A 19,050-nucleotide genomic window follows, 5' to 3' on the forward strand; every position below is an offset into this window, starting at 1 on the left:
TGCAGCAGTTGTGACTTTAGGGCTGCAGACAGACATCCATACCAGGTGGTACTACAGTACTGAAGAACACTCATAATAACAGAAGTGACAGTGTACTGTACAGTGCACAGTCACATTATCATTGATGTCTTCGTGGGGCATACGAGTGAGCGGCTGCTGACATCTTAATTATGAGACAGCAATGTTTGTAACCACTTAAGCCCTATAAACATATGTGATATATACCCTATTGACGATATGCACACGGCTGCCATCTAGCCAGCAAGGTGTTTTGTATTGTTTATTTATTTCTTCTGTGTAATGCTGTAACGCTTTATTTCTATTGTTTTATTCCAGTAAGTGCCTCTTAACTGATGTATTTGTAACTCTGTTTTGAAAAGCGCTTTATAAATAAAGTTTATTATATTATTATTATATTATTATTATAATTATTATTATTATATTAACTATGTGCACCTTGCTCCCACAAACAGCCCCTTCATCCAAACAGAAACGTCATATCTAAATTGTATTAATTAAATAACGTCCAACTCACCAACACACTGCAGCTGTACAAAAAGCTTGAATTGTCATCTTACTCTCTGCAAAACATCACCGTGGATATGTTATGAGCGACTTCCTGTCGAGACATTCCACGCAGATGAATATTTTAAGTGTCAAGACTTTGGAAGCGCTCGTTATCAGTAAAGCCACCTGCTGCCGCCTCCTGCATTATGTGCAAATTCAAAACAGGTGGTGCGCATTGGGTTGTTGTAGGGCTGACCCAAAAAAATCGATTAATCGACGTTCAATCGATACGCACGGGAATCGATTTTTACATTTTGAATCGAATAGTCATTTAAAAAAAAGCGTCCGCTTTTGGTCCGCGAGACGGCCCCATTTGGTCCGCGAGCCATGCTTGCGCCTCGCAGCACCTCGCAACGCCTCCTCTTTCCCCGTGTTAACAAGGAAGGCAAGCGCATGCACCACAGCTCAGTGGACATTAAATATAGGCTACCTTGTTTGATAAGTCATATAAAAACATTACTTACACGAAAATGAAAATATAAACTTCACAGATTATAGATCACTTGGAATTATAACAATCTGTTGAGTATTGCCTGAATAATGCCACTATAAAATCTCAACTTTTATCGATGAGCCATTCCGCTGCTTGGATTCACATGGTGAGTGCGCTCAGTGCACCGAAGAATTGATATTTTTTGCTCCTACAGACCCAGACCAAAACACCTTTTCTCTTTGGCATTTAATTGCACCTGATCGTATTATTGTAATAATGTAGCATATACTATTTGCCTGTGTTTTGTCTTTTAATTATGCTTTTTTTTTTTGCGCCGATGGTGATGCGATGCTCCACTTGTTTCAGCCTGCAGGCCTACAGCACTTTGGTCAGCTTTTATTGTTTTAAATGTGCTATATAAATAAAGTTTGATTTAGGCCTATATTGGAGCAGGTGCTGGCAAATAACTAATTACTGTAATGCAGTGAAGTTGCGCAAATGTCAACTCAATTAGCAAGTGGAGCTGCATGCATTCTGCACTGCAGTCTGCAGATCTCTTCTTAGAGTTTACTTTAATATTATGGTTTACTTTCAACCATAAACCATAATATGATTGACAAACCTTGGATTATAATTCTTCATCGACCAACAGCGCATGCAGCATGACTATGAGGTAAATTTAACTATGTGGGATTTCTCCATCGGCATCGCATGTCGATAAAAAAATGGGATTTCACTAGTGGCATTATTCAGGCAATACTCAGATTGTTATAATTCCAAGTGATCTATAATCTGTGAAGTTTATATATTTTTTCCCATACGCACACTCACAGTCACATTAACTTTATGATCAATCAAATCAACCGTGGTTGATTTTATTTCTGACAAGTGTCAGGCTTGAAAAGTTCATTCATGTTACCGTTCGTTTACAATTGACAGAGGAGTTTGGATTATATATATTTTTATTTGATGGAGAGGTAATGCCTGTTTCAGGCAGTTGACTTGTTACGGTCGGATGTTTTATTAAGCCAAATTATTTGTGCGTCACTGCTTTCATGAAGGCTGCAAGCCTGCTACAGTTGTTGCTTATTGTTTAAAATAAATGAGACCAATACAAGCATGCCTTTCTCTCCGCTATATCGTTGTTTAAGCCAAAGAGTCACTGCTCGCGCGCGCACCCCCCCCCCCCCCCCCCCCCCGTTGACGTTTCGAAGCGTCGACGTTCGAAACGCGGGAATCGATTTTGAATCGATCATCAAATACGGAATCGAAGGTCAGCCCTAGGTTGTTGAGAGTGATAAGTTAACGAGCACTTCCAAACTCCAGCAAAAAAAAAACATCTGCAAGGGATTTCTTGACAGGGGGTAGAAGAACCCTACACCTAGAAAAGATATATTTGGAGATATTAGCCCATTTTGGGCCGGAACCCCTTTTAGTGTTTTAAACATTATGTTATAATTTAGCTATTGAAAAATAGCAGATCTATAGGTCTTTTGAAAAATCGTGAAAATATTAATTTCAGAAAACTGTAGGATTTAGAAGATTTTTTTTTTTTTTTAATTTTGAGGTCAGACCTAAATGGATTAGATTGGTCACTTGTAGTTTATGTCTTAGGCCGTAACTGTAAAGCATGTGACAATGGGAAAGGTCATCGCCGACACTTTGAGTCATTTCGTGATTCACACGCAGTTATTGTGCTGTATAATCACAAATGAAGTGTCACTGGTGTTATGGTGTTGATGCCGTCGCAAATAGACCACAGCCAAATTGCTGGAATAAACTACAACCTCAGGGAAGAACACAGTTGAGACATTCATGGCGCGACGATAACCAGTGGCGTGCACAGATAGACACTAGGGGGTGCTAGAGCACCCCCTGCCCTTTTGGCAATTTTGCTCTTTTAAAAAAAAAAAAAAAAAAAAAAAAAAAAACGTTTTCTTTTTTTTCTTAATTTGTAGTGTGTGGACCATGGTGACATTGATCAAATCTTGATAAAAAACGCTTCCACTATATTATTTAGGCCCCCACAATCTAAAGCTATGTTTCTATGTTCTTCGATAAAAAATAAAAAAAAACCTACAAGCTCGTAGCGAGCTTGTAGATCTGCTATTTTTCAATAGCTAAAGCACCAAAATGGGTTCCCGTCCCAAAATGCGCTGCACAAGGTGCCCTTTTTTTCACTTGAGCACCTGCCCCTCTAAATGTCTGTGTAGTGCACGCCACTGACGATAACCTTTCAAGAGTGTTTGCGTTTGTTTCTGCGTGTGTTGTCCTGGCTTTCTCTCTCATCACTGCAGTAGTACAGTCTCTCTCTCGAGACAGACTCTTGACTCGCATCAGAAGAGAGGGCAGTGGGGTTTTTTTGCCGATAGGTTCTCAGATTGCTGCAGGATTAACTCGCAGTGCACAGATGGCCTTCTGTGTGCACTTTCTCTCCCTCTATCTATCACACACACACACACACACACACACACACACACACACACACATGCGCGCACACACACACACTCACAAAGTACTGTACTGTGGCAACTTCAGTTCACATAAACTGTGTCATCAACACTACACATTGCCTAGCCCTAGAGCTTAAACTCACATAATCGCCACGCACACACACACACACACACACACACACACACACACACTTTGTCATGTGCATTACCTGCCCATATATGGCTACCTGATTGGTTGTCTCGAATGCAACCACACCTCCAATGTTAGTTAGTTAGTTTAATTTATTGTCCACGTGTGGGACAATAACAACAGTTACAACAACAGCAACGACACTTACACAATTATGTTTCCATGGCAAAAACAGTGCAGCAGATACATTGAGAAATAACATTTCTAGCGAGACGTGGTATCATTTAGTGCCCTAATGGCTTAATTGGGACGGAAATTAAAAAAATGTTACGAGTCAGCTTTTCACCGCCGTTTGGTGTGTCGTCGGAAGCGTCTTCAAAGAGACGAGCTAGGATACAAAGGAAGCCTGAAAGGCAAGCATTTGCATTCCAATGGGTACACGCAACGGCCATCAGGTCTGGTGTTTGTCCTCTCTCCTTCCTCAGTGTTTTCAAATGGATTTTTATACCACGGGAAAACTTGGAATTCCCCTCTTCTCGCGTACCAGTGGCACGTGTCCCGCGGACCGTACCGGTGGTTGGGAACCTCTGCTCTTAAGGAGTTGAGCTTGCGTAGTATAGGTGGAGGCGTTGGTTACAAGTTTTAAAAAAATCTGGTCAGTATTTTCACTGAAATTGTGTTTGCTGTCAATATAATGTGCCTAAGTATTTAAAATTGTCTACTGACCTCACAGTGTTCATAGTACTGAGTACTGACCTCACAGTGCTCACATAGTACTGACCTCACAGTGCTCACATAGTACTGACCTCACAGTGTTCACATAGTACTGACCTCACAGTGTTCATATAGTACTGACCTGACAGTGTTCACATAGTACTGACCTCACAGTGTTCACATAGTACTGACCTCACAGTGTTCACATAGTACTGACCTCACAGTGTTCACATAGTACTGACCTCACAGTGTTCATAGTACTGAGTACTGACCTCACAGTGCTCATATAGTACTGACCTCACAGTGCTCACATAGTGCTGACCTCAGTGTTCACATAGTACTGACCTCTCAGTGTTCTCATAGTACTGACCTCTCAGTGTTCACATAGTACTGACCTCTCAGTGTTCACATAGTACTGACCTCACAGTGTTCACATAGTACTGACCTCACAGTGTTCACATAGTACTGACCTCACAGTGTTCACATAGTACTGACCTCTCAGTGTTCACATAGTACTGACCTCTCAGTGTTCACATAGTACTGACCTCTCAGTGTTCACATAGTACTGACCTCTCAGTGTTCACATAGTACTGACCTCAAAGTGTTCACATAGTACTGACCTCACAGTGTTCACATAGTACTGACCAGAGAGTTTAGAGACTCTCGTAGATGTATTTATCAATTCTGACAGTCTAAACTAAGGCTCACATACATAGTCTGGATTTGCGGTGGTGAGGTGACCACCGAACTACAACATGACGTCACTGAGGTGACCACCGAACTACAACATGACGCCACGAGCCGCGGTGAAGAGTAAACCCACCGCCAACCGCTCCAGCCCTTCTCTCTGTTTTTACTCACCACCGCCGCTCAACGTTATTTCAGCTCCAGGTGGTCAGCTCACCACCGGAGCGGTGGTCAGCTCACCACCGGAGCGGTGGTGCATGGTCACCTCACCACCGAAAATTCAGACCATGAATAGGCCTTAAGAAGGCCTCTCTCGCCCCATGTTCCTGAGCCCGAAATCCCCTGCCCTTGAATAGCTCTGAACAGATATACAAATGAAAAATATAAGGTGCTTACCACCTGTCCGGTACACTACACACAACACACACACACACAGACACACACAGTCACAGTCACAGTCACACACACACACACACACACACACACACACACACACACACACAATCAGAAAGCCTGTTGCCTGTGATTGGTTAGCTGATCTGCTCGTTTACATATGACATAACTTTTCCCTTCAACGTCAATGGCGTTTAATGTTTTGATGTTTAATTTATGTTTACATTATGTTTTGACTTTATTAAGTCATATTTAGCAGAATTCTGACCTCATTTCTCTTCATTGTTAGTGGCAAATTTTGAGATGTGTCGGGACAAAAGCTGTATATAGGAAAACACATTATTTGACAACTTTTCATCGTACCCCTAAAATAATGTGTGTGCTACTAGATTTTTCAACATAGTAGCACTCGTGCTACTTGGAAAAATGCTAAGCGTCGAGCTCTGGGCGAGAGACCTTTAGATTCTCATAGATTTAAAATGTCAGAATCGATAAAAAAAAAAAAAATCTATGAGTCTAAATCTTAGGCTATAGGCAGGTTGGTGGCGCCTTGCATGGTTTCCTTCGCCGTTGGTGTGTGAATGGGTGGATGTAATGCACAATCTATCTAATCTATGTAAAGCACTTTGGATAAAAGAGCTATATAAATGCACCATTTACCAACCTCAAATTGAGCTCCAAGCATGACCCATGAGGTTATCAGGAAAGGCAACAAGCAATCCATGAAGAAGACCACAATTCTCGTCCTCTATGAATGAATAAGCCCCCTTCAACACCTCTTCCACAAAGCCCAGGAGAATCGTGCGTTTGATCATTCAGTACTGTGTGTTCACATCCAGCCTCGTCTGCTCCAGCTGTCTATGTTTGGCACATCACACACAAAGAAAGGGATGCGCCTTCCCAACCGTTTTTTAAGAGCAATACAAACAGATTGACTTTTAATTTATTTAGTCAGTGTGCTGCTGTTCAACGCGCCACTGACTGTCAAAGTCAACAAGTCTATGGAGTCCAGTTTCTTCAACACAATATGAAAACTAGAAGAAAGATGCCCTTTTGGGCACAGGTCTCCACCAGGGCAGGTCAGGTACAAGTGGCCTCCTGGTGGCGCTATAATAGGCCAATGTGAAAAAGGTTGCCATTTCTTCTTACCAATCCTTGGATGGCAATTGGATGATGTGAGGCATCTTGTTCCAAAAAAAAATGTGTTTTGCAAGAATCCACCTGTTGGTGGCGCTATAACAGGCCAATGTGAAAAGGGTGGGATATATTCCTCAGCCTATAGCAGGGAAGTCTGTGAAAGATTTCACGTAAATGGCACGCCGCGTTCATGATTTGAGGCGTTTTGTTCAAAACGGGGCCAATCCTGCAAACTTTGAAAGCCAATGTTAGGCCTAAGAGAATAATAATTTGGTTTCCCATTGGCTGTCATTTTTGGGCTGAGTAGGTAGGGCATTTTTGGCAATTGGTGGATGGGTAGCAAGGAATTTATTTTATTTTATTTCAGTACCTCTCTAAATAACTCTCCATCATTTAGCTGGGGACCACCTGGAACCCCCTTCAAGGACCACCGGTAGTCCCCGGACCACCAGTGAATGAGAGGAATGATAGACAGAGGAATAGACGTACATAGAGCACAGGCTATGGGGCTGACAGAGAGGAAAAACAATGGTCTGGTAAATTTAGCAGAGGGGGTGAGAGAGAACTCCCTCAGCCACTGGTGGTTCCCAGGCCAGAACCACTGACTTGAACACATCGTTTTTAAGTTTTTAACACACACACACACACACGCACAGTCGCACACGCCCCTCTCACTCTCTCCCGCATGCACGTGACGTCTGTCTGTTGTTAGCTTCAGCAGTCAACATTAGCAAGAGTGTATATAGCTGCACGCTTTCACAACTAACTGCTGCTATCTTTGTCAAACAAAACCGTCAGAGCTTTTGTTTTTGACCAATGCCTATACTTCAAAGAGCATCAGTTCTGATCTTACGCGTGGAGCAAATTAATTAACAATGACCACAACGGCTGGCTGCTCTGACCACGACAAGCTGCAGTCACACAGAGCTGCAGTGCTGCGTTAACTTTTGACAGCCTGAAAGAGAACTTTATTTTGACTTTGCGCGACCAGGTGGTCTCACCAAAGAGAATTTTAGTGATCAAAGACCTTTTTTGGTCCGACTCGGTCGGATGTTGACTTGATTTTGTTAGGCCTTAGCGCGCGCTCGCTCGCACACACACACACACACACACACACACACACACACACACACACACACACACACACACACACACACACACACACGGACGGACGGACACACGGACGGACACACGGACGGCCTGGTGGAGACAATAATCAAGGACTGCACACTGTTTAAGCAATTTGCCCCCAAATAAAACAAGAACTGCTTTAATGGCAGCGGAGAATAAATCTGTGCCTGTGAGGCACCACTGCCTCAGATATGGTATTTAGAATTTCCAGTATGTACATGTGGCTAGTAACATCAATGCCAATAAAGAGTTTTGCTTTTATGCCACTAATAATTCATAATCATAATCACTATGACGACATTATACACAGACATCATTGTACACCGTATGGCACAGAAAGCAATAGCATAGAGGTTGTAATGCCTTTGCCACAAGGACAGGCCATGTTTGTTTCCATGTGTTACTATGTGTGTCCGGACTCTGAGGAAGTCCAAAGTCGAAAAACGTCAGTCACCCCTTCAAAATAACAAAGCACGCATGCAGACCAGTCGAGTCAGTGCTCCAGTATATTCTATTTGCGTATAGTCTCCCCTGAAGGGCCCATGTAATGTATGTACAGTATAATTATTTTCTCTGATGCAAGCCCCGACTAGCCCTTCTACCATCTACTGGCTGTGCTGATCGCCGTGCAATTATAAATAAGGATTGCAATTCACATCTCAGAAGACTGCATCAAGTGAGTAGTACACCACATTGGACCATAGATAGTCCAAAAGTCGACAAAACAATGCCAACAAAGTCTGTGAGCATGTTTCATTTGTTTATCTCTGTAACTATATGCATGTTACAAACTGCTTAGTCACATGTCATCAGAACATATTACTGAAAACAGCATTGTTGTATAGGCCTAATCTCAGACAAGAGGATGCCACGACGCACAAGCTTATTGGCGAAATGCAATACACTGAACAACGAACACAACTGTTATTTAAAGGTAGAGTCAGTGATTTCACTTAATTCAAATATCACTTACTTTTTTGTTTTGTTGTGATAATCCTCTCTACTATAGAGTGTGCTGACCATATAAGGAGTTCCTCCCTGTCCCCAGTTAACCCCTGGGGGTCAAAAAACCTTAGGTTTCGTTTTTTGGTTCTCTATCCTGATTGGATGAAAGTTTGTGTCCCAAGGCAAAAACGAAACCGAAGGGTTTTTGACTGAAATCACCGACACCCCCTTTAATTTAAAAATATCTTTTTGTGAAGTGTTCGTGAGGGCCACGACAGAAGTTTGAAACGGGTCTAAATCCTAGAATCCGACCCTTAGTTCTATCGATTAAGTTCCCATGTTTGGTTGGTTGTTCCGGCCATCCGTCAGTCCAGCCAACACAATCCGAGAAGCCAAGAAGGATATCTCAAAAACGATATAATTTGCTATAAATTCCACAATTTGCACTGGCAGTCTGGCGCACAATATATCTCAAATCTAATGGGCGCATTGCCATGAAACTTGCTGAGAGCATTCATACTCCCCGGAGGATGAACTCGTCATGTTGGTGATCTCATGGCCTTTCCTCTTGCGCTGCCCTCAAGGCTAACATTTCCACAATTTGCACAATTGGCAGATTGCCATGTAATTTGCCAATGAACACGCATCCCGTTCCTTTTCTAAGGAAGAGCCATTTTGATTTTGGCTTCTATAACGATTATTAGAATAATGAGCTTGTAGTGATTACTTATACGACTGTATGCTGTATAATATAGTGATGAATATAAAGAATGTGATCGTCTTATACAATTCATTTTTATTTAGGGACGATGGGAGGTGCAGAGAGAGATGTTCACGACATTGAGACCCGAGGTCGATTCTTAAACGCCTTCTAAAGACCTATTTATAATTTTAGTTGAAATTTTAATCTAAATTTTCAATATAAGAGCAGGCAGACAAAATACTGTACTATAATAGTATTTTATTCATAAAAGAAAAGTTACATAGTGCCGCTAGGGAATAATATTCCCTAGCGGAACTATGTAACTTTTCTTACTATGTAACTTTTACATCATATCATATCATCATATCATATTATGATATGATGATATGATATGATGTAACTTATTTTTCGTCACAGCACTATTGATTGTAGTTTATCCATTTAATTAAAAATGTCTTGGCAAGAATAAGTTGTGTGGGACTCAGTGCACACATACAAGGCCCCTGATATATCATGAAGGAAGGACCAAGATAAGAAATACTGCTTAAAGAGTGGCAATGTGTCCCTTTGCCTGGCTTACGTACATTTACAGCATGCGTCTGGTTTATCCTGGAAGAATTGCTGGGGATTTACACTATGTGTGCATCATCTTATTGCATTTTCTAGGATTGTATTTCATGTATGAATGTGTGCTTTTGTCCACAAGAAACCATAGCTGTGCATTCTCCAAAACTGTATACATTTCCGTTATTTCAATTGCTGAGTATACGTGTACAGTATAGACAGAATTCTAATATATAATGTCGGGGACTCTTATTTCAGATGAAACTGCCAATTTAAGATTGTAAGTAAACACAAAAGTGATTATATTCTAAGTCTGGAATCATTTTGTAAATAGGTCCAGCGGAGCTATAGTCTTTCACACGTCTGCCTCGGTCATGACGTCACCGGAACGCCTCAATAGCTAAATTATTATAAACATAATGTTTAAAACACACAAAAGGGGTTCCCGACCAAAATGGGTCAACACCTCGATATCAATGTCAAACTGATCTCTGTGCTTTTGGTCCTCCGTTTTCTTTCCCCTCTACACCAAACTTCTTTGCCAAAGATAGCCGATCTACAAGCCCACGGCACGTCGCATGCAGGCATGTTGTGAGCTTGTAGATCTGACGTTAAAAAAAATATATATCCGGATCCCCTGTTGTATAGACACCTCTACATTAAATGTAGAGGTGATGAGAATGACTATTCAGATCCCATGTTTCACAAGTCATCCGAGTTGAGATTCAAATGCCAATATACTGTATATATATATATATATACACTAGTAAGACACCCTGATATGAGTGCGAGAAGCGACCTCGTGTGCACGCATCCGCCTGGGTGACGGCAGACTGCTGGGCGAGCGCCCGCGCTTTGGCATGGGGGGGGGGGGGGGGGGGGGTCGGATCAACATATGGAATGAATTCTGCACTGGCCATATATGGAGCGTGTCTTGAGTGTATACAGGCACAGGGTTTGATGAGGTCAGATCAACATTATGGAATGTCAGAACAGGTCAGCTCCTTTTTTGTGAAGGAACCCCCCCCCCCAGAAAAGTGCCGATCATAAAAAAAAAAGAACTGGTCAGTTCCATATATGGAGATCTAAGGGTGGCTTGAGTGTACGGGGTTTGATGAGGTCGGATCAACATTATGGAATTCATTCTGTATTGCGCAGGAGGATGCTAAAAACGCACACCAGTCTTGGTACTAGTGGTGCCAGCGCACGGCAGAAACATCTCAAGAGTTAAGTCTTAACCATTCTGACCTGAGATCAGATTCATATACGAGGTTTCCACTGGACACACACTGGTCTGATTGACCCATTCTGACCCGAGATCAGATTCAAAAAATCGGTCAGTCGCTCTTCGATTTTTCGAAAATAGCAGACCTACAAGCTCGGTGGCGCGCTATGAGCTTGTAGATCTGCTATTTTTAAATAGCTAAAGCACGACATGATGCCAACACCAAAATGGGTTCCCGTTCAGAATGGGTTAAAAAGACAAAGTGGCCGCACACACTGATAGCCGAGGTGGCGATTATTTATGTGGATGCAGAGTAGAATAGAAGGTACAACTGCCTTCTTCAGGTTTAAGTTTAATTCTGTATTGGCCATATATGGAGTGTGTCACAAGGCCTGACTGACTGACGGACGGACGGACTGACTGACAGGTTTTCATAGTAATTCATCATAATTCATTGCAACCGTAGGTCGCAATGAATTATGAACTGTTGGAGCTTCACTTAGTAGGCCTACATGGATGTGATGTACAACTGTACTAGATTCGGTGGAACTAAGCCTCTGGTTGGTCACGTGGCTCCGTGATGGGGTCATGAACGCCTTACGGTTTGGCCGCTTGTCATGGTGAGAAAGTGAAGCTTTCTTTTCAGGTATACAGTAAATCATCAACCGCAAGCATGAGGGTAAGTTAACTTCAATTGAAACAAAAGCAGACTGAGAGCTGTGCATTATAGTTGACCAAAATTGCACACTTATATCTTGGATATTGAGTAAGAGACCTAATGGGCTCTGTGACGTTTTGTGGCCCGTGTTGTGATAGAGAGAATGATACAGTGTATTATTGAGTTAACCGTCTATACAGACAACATGAATACCTTATATGTGCTATATACACAGACAGCCTCACAATCGCTTAATGGCTCAACTACTGATTGGCAAACACAACTTAGCCTATAACTGCTGGTGTGTGTGTGTGTGTGTGTGTGTGTGTGTGTGTGTGTGTGTGTGTGTGTGTGTGTGTGTGTGTGCGTGCGTGCACTGTGCGTGCATAATTGTGCTGGACAGAGCAAGATGTAATCTGACCTGTCCAGCTTAATCCATTCTGTACGGGAACCCCTGTTGGTAGCAGATCTACAAGCTCATAGGGCTACGAGCTTGTAGGTCTGCTATTTTTGAAAAGTCGACATTGTTTAGAATCTGATCTCGGGTCATAATGGAAAACTGTCAGGATGTGTAGAAGACATTTTTTTAGAATCTGATCTCAGGTCAGAATGGGTTAAGAGAAGAAAGAAGAAAGAATCCCAGAACAAAACGTCTGAGACAATCAAAGAGCTGGAGGAACAGAGAGAGAGAGAGAGAGAGAGAGAGAGAGAGAGAGAGAGAGAGAGAGAGAGAGAGAGAGAGAGAGAGAGAGAGAGAGCAGAGAGAGAGAGAGAGAGAGAGAGAGAGAGAGAGAGAGAGAGAGAGAGAGAGAGAGAGATGAGAGAGAGAAGAGAGAGAGAGAGAGAGAGAGAGAGAGAGAGAGAGAGAGAGAGAGAAAGTAGAAGGAAAACAAAGAAAGGCACTGCAGCCCCAATAAAACTACCCAGCACAGAGCTTAAATCAATAGAGGAGCACAAGCAAGTCCTATTTCTCCTTTATTGAATCTGCCTGGGTTGCTGGGAGATGGGGATGAGTGTGTGTCTGGTGTGTGCGTGCGTGTGTTTTCCTCTGTGCGTGTGTACGTGCGTGCGTGTGCGCGCGTGTGTGTGTGTGTGTGTGTGTGTGTGTGTGTGTGTGTGTGTGTGTGTGTGTGTGTGTGTGTGTGTGTGTGTGTGTGTGTGTGTGTGTGTGTGTGTGTGTGTGTGTGTTTGCGTGCATGCAGCTGAAGATCAGGCTGCAATCCAATGATATATTGAGAACCAGAGCACCCTACTGCTAAACAGCTCTCTTCCTCTCTAGAACTTACACTTGTATCAACAGTGAGAGTGAGTCTGAAATGTACGTTTTCAGATTTGATCAAATGAACACGTCTGAAACAAATAGCTGTGGCCCACTGGCCACATGCCGCGGTCCTCAAACTCCTTCAGGTTCAAGTTTATTTGAAGTGCACCGTTTCCTCTCAAAGGCACTGCTTCAATAAAAGCCATTAAAGTCTCTCATGCATTGCAAACAACTCTAGGCTAAAGCAGTGGGTTCACTTGGTTCTCAACCAGTATGATGCCCCAAAACCACAACGTCTGGAGCCAGTAAATCAAAACAGGATTTGTCAGTTTGTTATTTGAGTTGACCTCCATGTCCTACTTTTAGGGGTCATCGTCGCCATGGGGGCTTGTGGTGGGCACAATGGAACAATGGCTGCATGGCCCAAGCATTGAGCCACGTCCACTCCAACCAGAGTTCTACCGAGTCTAGTACAATTGCGCATCAATAATAATGTTACCAGAAGAAACACAAAGAGATGGCCCTGAATGACCATAACGAGTCGTCTGTAACTCAGAGAGATATAGGGGGTCCTTTCCTTGCAAATACAACTTTTGAGAACCACTACTAGTGGACTCCTAATGTACCACAATGTCTAGTGTAGGCTATGATCAAAATAAGAGCATTATAATGGTGTGTAAAACTGAAAATCTAAAAATATGCCACAGACGAGGACAACGTATACAGTATATATTGATGACCCTGCCTACTTTGCTTCTCCTGGACGGAAACACAGGGCCAATTAAGGGCATTGAGTCAATTGAGTCTCACATGAGTTATCGGGTAGAGTGTCTTAGTCTTACATACTTTAAGAGTGTAAAAGTGTTGCACCAGTTTATTCTATCACCTGGTTGAGCCAGGTCATCCTTTTACTTCCTTTCTTTTTTCCCTTCTGTTTTTTATCTTTGCATCTGGAACTCAATAGCCATGAGGGTAAATTATACCACAAGTGCCGTTTGCAACTGAACTAATCATTATTAACAATTACAGCCATTATTAGGCTCCAACACGTGTCAGATGTTGGGAGTGAGACAATGTGACAGAGGAACATCATCCTGTGCAAAGCAAGGTAGGTGTGCTGTAACTCGTAACTGGTAAGGAGTAGAATAGCCTACCAAAAAAAATAATAGGGTACTGAGATCAATTATTAATTATTATAACTTACTTGAATCTTCCCTGACAGTGCTGACACCGGTCCCCGACCCAACCATGGTCGCAGACGCAGGTCCCATTGACGCACTTCCCCGAGAAGCAGTTTTTATCGCAGGCCTTTGATAACGACGCTTCCGTATGAAGAACCAAATGAAGCATAATAAAAATCCCCAAATGTGTTTTCATGACGTCCGTTTTAGAGGTCTTGGTCCAATAAGTGCACGCATGTACCGGTCCGTCATCTCCCATTGTGTAAGCGCGGAGTTCCTTTCAGATGAAAGCCTGCCTTCAGCTCCCCCGTTGGAATAGCACAACTGTGTTGTGTGTCGTGTCCTTATTCACTGTCCGTGTCAACCGTACATTAACGCAAGTAACGCACAAAACAGTCATTATACGCGCCGATCGACGACGTCAAAATCTCGCCCCGCGATGTCAGACGCCAGACAACTGGGCAGAGCGAAAGCATCCAACTTTACAGAACTGGGAAGCGTTGTCTAAACGTATTGATCCAGCCTACAGAAACACGCTGTTTTTGAGCAGCAAGGAAAAAGACAAATCCACCTCCATAAATGTCCTAAAAAGAAAAAGACTTATTAAGAAGTTCCGGTGGACTCATTCCAATGTAAACAGACGACCGTGAATCCGTGATCCGTTGTCTTATCGCCACTCAGCAGTGCAGTGATAATCGGGCAACGTGAACGAACGGGATCTTTTATCATCCATGAAAACGCAATCCCCGTTATTAAACAGCTCGGAGATGTGTTGTCCTAGTGCATTCCACTGTCCTGCTGTCTCCTGTGTGTGAAAATCGCGTCATCTCTGCCCAGATTGCGACAGTGACAGCTGACAACAGCGCTCCGCTGGTGCGACGCTTCTCTTCCTCTTGGGTCCACAGCTGGCTCCTGAGTCCTGGTGGGGGGGGGGGGGGGGGGACTCCTGCACAAAGCCCCGAGCATGAGCAGTAGCGCTACACATTTAAAGGGACAGTTCAGTCACGTCTGTCACAGACTCACTCAGTCGTAGACCTACAGCGAGTCTCTCTCTCTCTCTCTCTGTCTCGCTTCTAAGCACTGGACAGTTTATGCATGCATTCCATGCAAGCCAGTCTCATGGTAAATGTATTATACCGTAACCACCGTCCTGGCTAGATCCAAATCACTACAATGTGAAATTGTGAATTTCACAAACCAGTACACGGGCTGAGGAGGAAACCATCATGCAAGGCATGATCATACAGGGGTCTTGCAGTGTCTTGCTCAGGGACACGTCAAGGCTAACACGGGGGGGAGGGACTACTACAGTAGTCTATCCATTCATTGATCTATGAAAGGCACTTCATTCACAAGAAAATTAAACAAATGAATGAATAAGAGGAATTATGAACATGAATACGGTATTCACTATTCACACTAATCTCTATTTGTGTTATTTTTGCGGCTGGGCTTTTATGGTGTCAAGTGTGTGAAGAGCACTATGGGGTTCGTCGTTTATTAAAATGAACAAATGCTATGAATATAGATGCATATAATCAGATTAATTATACCCCCCTGATGTTGTGAGTAAATGCCATCTCAGATATCTCAGTAATCCTTGCTCATCCCCGCTCCACAGTCGCAGTTCATTATTCCACCGTTAAATTGCAAACAAACTGTCCAAAATCGATATTATTTTTTTATTTTTCATTTTCCTCAGAGTATGGCTCATTGTTGTGTAACTAAGCCAATCAATATTTCTGCTTCGGCCCCCAGGGGAAGATTAAAAACCATCTATTATAGGATTTAACTCAAGCAGTATAGGAATAGCAATAAACCAGAGCAATTTCCATGAGGCCACCAACCAAGCCTCACTTTCTTCTGTCCCTGCTTGGAGCCTTTTCACATGCACATTTTAATACATGGGGCAGGCAATGGTCTATATGTTCATCAAGTTTCTCAAGGTGGCAGTGATGAAGAAGAATGGGCAGCCAAGTGGCCATGACTTGTGCTTGTATTTATTTTCTCTTTGCTGTATATGCTGTATATATGTATAGAAGCATATATCACCCGTGTGATCAAATGGTAACAAGACAACTCACCCCGTTTCTGTTTTCCTCCCAGAGTTTTCCCCAGTGAGGAGTGGGAGAGGCTGGACTTTGTATTTCTCTAACTGTAAACTTTCATGACAGCAGACAGCCTAAGTACAAATATAATTTATGAAAAGCTACTACAGTGAAGTCTGTTCACAGAAGTTGTTGTAGGATAAGTGGGGATTATCTGACGAGGTACCATTTGAGTGTGCAAAACCTTACATATACATACTACATAATACAAAATTGTTTATAGAGTCAATATAGGCTAAGTAAAATAATATAGCCTTTCCACAGGAGTATCTTTTTATATTTTTCCAAAAAGAATACAAACAGCCAATAGCATATTACAAAGTTATCCCCCTCACTGGTGAAAAACAGGCAAGCACCCGGGTGAGTTGTCCAGTATTCGATCAAATCAGTGGAGGGTAGAGATGATCAGAATTAACCTCGCCTCACCAGGCTTTCCACCGCCTCGGAGGAAAGCCTGGTCTCTGTTTCAAGAGTCCGTATGATCCGGTCGGGAGCCGGATGATATCGTTACGTCATGTCGTAGTGTTGTTTTGTAGTCGGCAGGAACAACAGGCGGCAACTTCCTTTTCCCGCTCAATAAAAGCTCTCGTAGACTGCAGCTTTTATTGAGAAAAATCGGTTTGAGGGAAAAGGAAGATGCCGCCCCGTTGTTCCTGCCTGTCGACTACAAAACAATACTACAACATGACGTAACGATATCATCCGCTCCCGACAGGATCATATACCCTAAATGAAATGGTGCCCAGGCTAGATCAGAATAGCTTTTCTCTACATACTACAATAGAATAGACCGGACCTACCAGGTTTCCTGGAAAGGTCTGTTATCATCCCCCCGAACCCTCCAAACTGGGGTCCCACAGGGATCGGTTCTTGGTCCCCTCCTTTTCTCACTGTACACTAAATCCCTTGGCACTATCATCTCTGCTCACAATATATCCTATCACTGCTACGCCGATGACACACAACTGTTTCTATCCTTCCCCCCCTCTGCCACTCAGGTGGAAGAGCGCATCACCGCATGCCTGGCTGACATCTCACAGTGGATGTCCTCCAACCACCTCAAACTGAACCCAGACAAGACTGAGCTTCTCTTCTTCCCAGCTAAGTCCTGCCCTATGCGGGAGCTAACTATCTCCATAGACAACGCCCTGGTAACGTCTGTCCCAACAGCCAGGAATCTTGGTGTTGTCCTGGACAGTCAGCTCTCGTTCAAAACTCACATCACAGCTGTCACTCGATCCTGTAGGTTCACACTCTATAACATACGACGAATTAGACCGTTCCTCACCCAGGAATCAGCCCAGCTCCTAATCCAGACAACAGTCTTGTCAAAACTTGACTATTGTAACTCCCTCCTTACTGGCCTACCAGCATGTGCACTTAAGCCTCTCCAGCTGATCCAAAATGCTGCAGCTCGCTTGGTCTTCAACCAGCCAAAATTCTCACATGTCTCCCCCCTGCTCCGCTCCCTCCACTGGCTCCCGGTCGCTGCCCGCACAGAATACAAAACCCTGATGCTGGCATTCAAAGCAACCAAAGGTATGGCTCCCCCATATCTTGCAAGTATGATCGAACCCTACAAACCCTCCCGCTCACTCAGATCAGCCAACGCAGGGAAGCTGGAAGTACCCTCACTAAAAACGCCGGGACAACGCTCCACACGTCCCAAACTCTTCTCCCTTCTGGCTCCAAAACTGTGGAATGCACTTCCCATTGCAGTCAGAACTGCAGCATCACTCCCAATCTTCCGCCGTAGTCTGAAAACCCACCTTTTCAGACTCCATCATGGCCCATAGCACTTACCCCACCCCCTTAGATAGCAATTCTAGTAGTCATAGCACGTCATAGTACATATGTGTAGCATAGTAGTATAGATGTATAGCTTATATGTATAGTTTCATTATAGATTATAGTATAGATGTATAGATGTATAGATGTATAGATGTATAGATGTATAGCTTATATGTATAGCTTATATGTATAGCTTATATGTATAGTTTCATTATAGATATTCCACTGTTACTTTCTTAGCTACGCATGTTTCATGATAAATGTCTTTATGTGATGTATTCCCATGCTTTTGTTCTTGCTTAATGTAAGTCGCTCTGGATTAAGAGCGTCTGCTAAATGCCTAAATTGTAAATTGTAAATTGTAATAGAAGATTTTGCTGACTAACAAACATAATATTTGTGGCTTCAAAACATTGCAAACCCCGTTCATACCAGTGTGCATTTTCACTGAACAATGCAGGAAAGTACCATTCCACGAATCCACGTCCTATACCCTTGACCTTGCCAGTCGTTGTTACCTGACCTGTGAGGCAAAGCAGAAACTGGCTCACTGTTCTGACCACAAGGCATTTTGATAAATACTTTTGCTATTTTGGAGGCAAGGCAGATGGTCTTGTTGTTGCCGTGGGGAAGATCTGGGAAATTGGGCCAAAGAAAGAAGCAATGTGTCAGCGATGCATCGCACGGTAGAGAGAAGTGGCAAAGTGTAATGAACCGTACTCCGTCTCCCAATCCCTGGGGTACAAAAGAACAGCACAGCTTGCAGTAAGGCAGCTGTTTCATCAAGCAGTGGCTGTCTGCCAAACCTACCTGCTGTATAGCTCTGTGCAACATGAAGTAAAGTTACTGCCCGGTATGTCAATTATTTATCCCTCAAAATTGAATATTACTGCTAAAATATTTAGCAAAGCTGGGAAAATGTTGCCAGAATGTGCCTCCACTATACAGTACATTGAGTTGAACAAAGTC

General features: G+C 43.1%; 1 protein-coding gene across 4 annotated transcripts in view; it reads right to left on the bottom strand.

Annotated features, from left to right (window-relative positions):
* LOC308328078 (attractin-like protein 1) overlaps positions 1–15,080 on the bottom strand; it is a 307,756-nt gene extending 292,676 nt beyond the window's left edge. For all 4 annotated transcript variants that reach the window (XR_013965255.1, XM_080781767.1, XM_080781766.1 and 1 more), the window contains exon 1: positions 14,206–15,080. Coding sequence is in view for 3 of the 4 variants with exons in the window: in XM_080781767.1 (XP_080637893.1) it covers positions 14,206–14,441 (236 nt within the window). In the remaining variant the exon portion in view is untranslated. The remainder of the gene's footprint in view (positions 1–14,205) is intronic.
* Between the last annotated feature and the right edge of the window lie 3,970 nt (positions 15,081–19,050).

The sequence above is a fragment of the Protomyctophum bolini genome (genome assembly GCF_963924005.1).
Source record: "Protomyctophum bolini genome assembly, chromosome: 14".
Taxonomy (NCBI): domain Eukaryota; kingdom Metazoa; phylum Chordata; class Actinopteri; order Myctophiformes; family Myctophidae; genus Protomyctophum; species Protomyctophum bolini.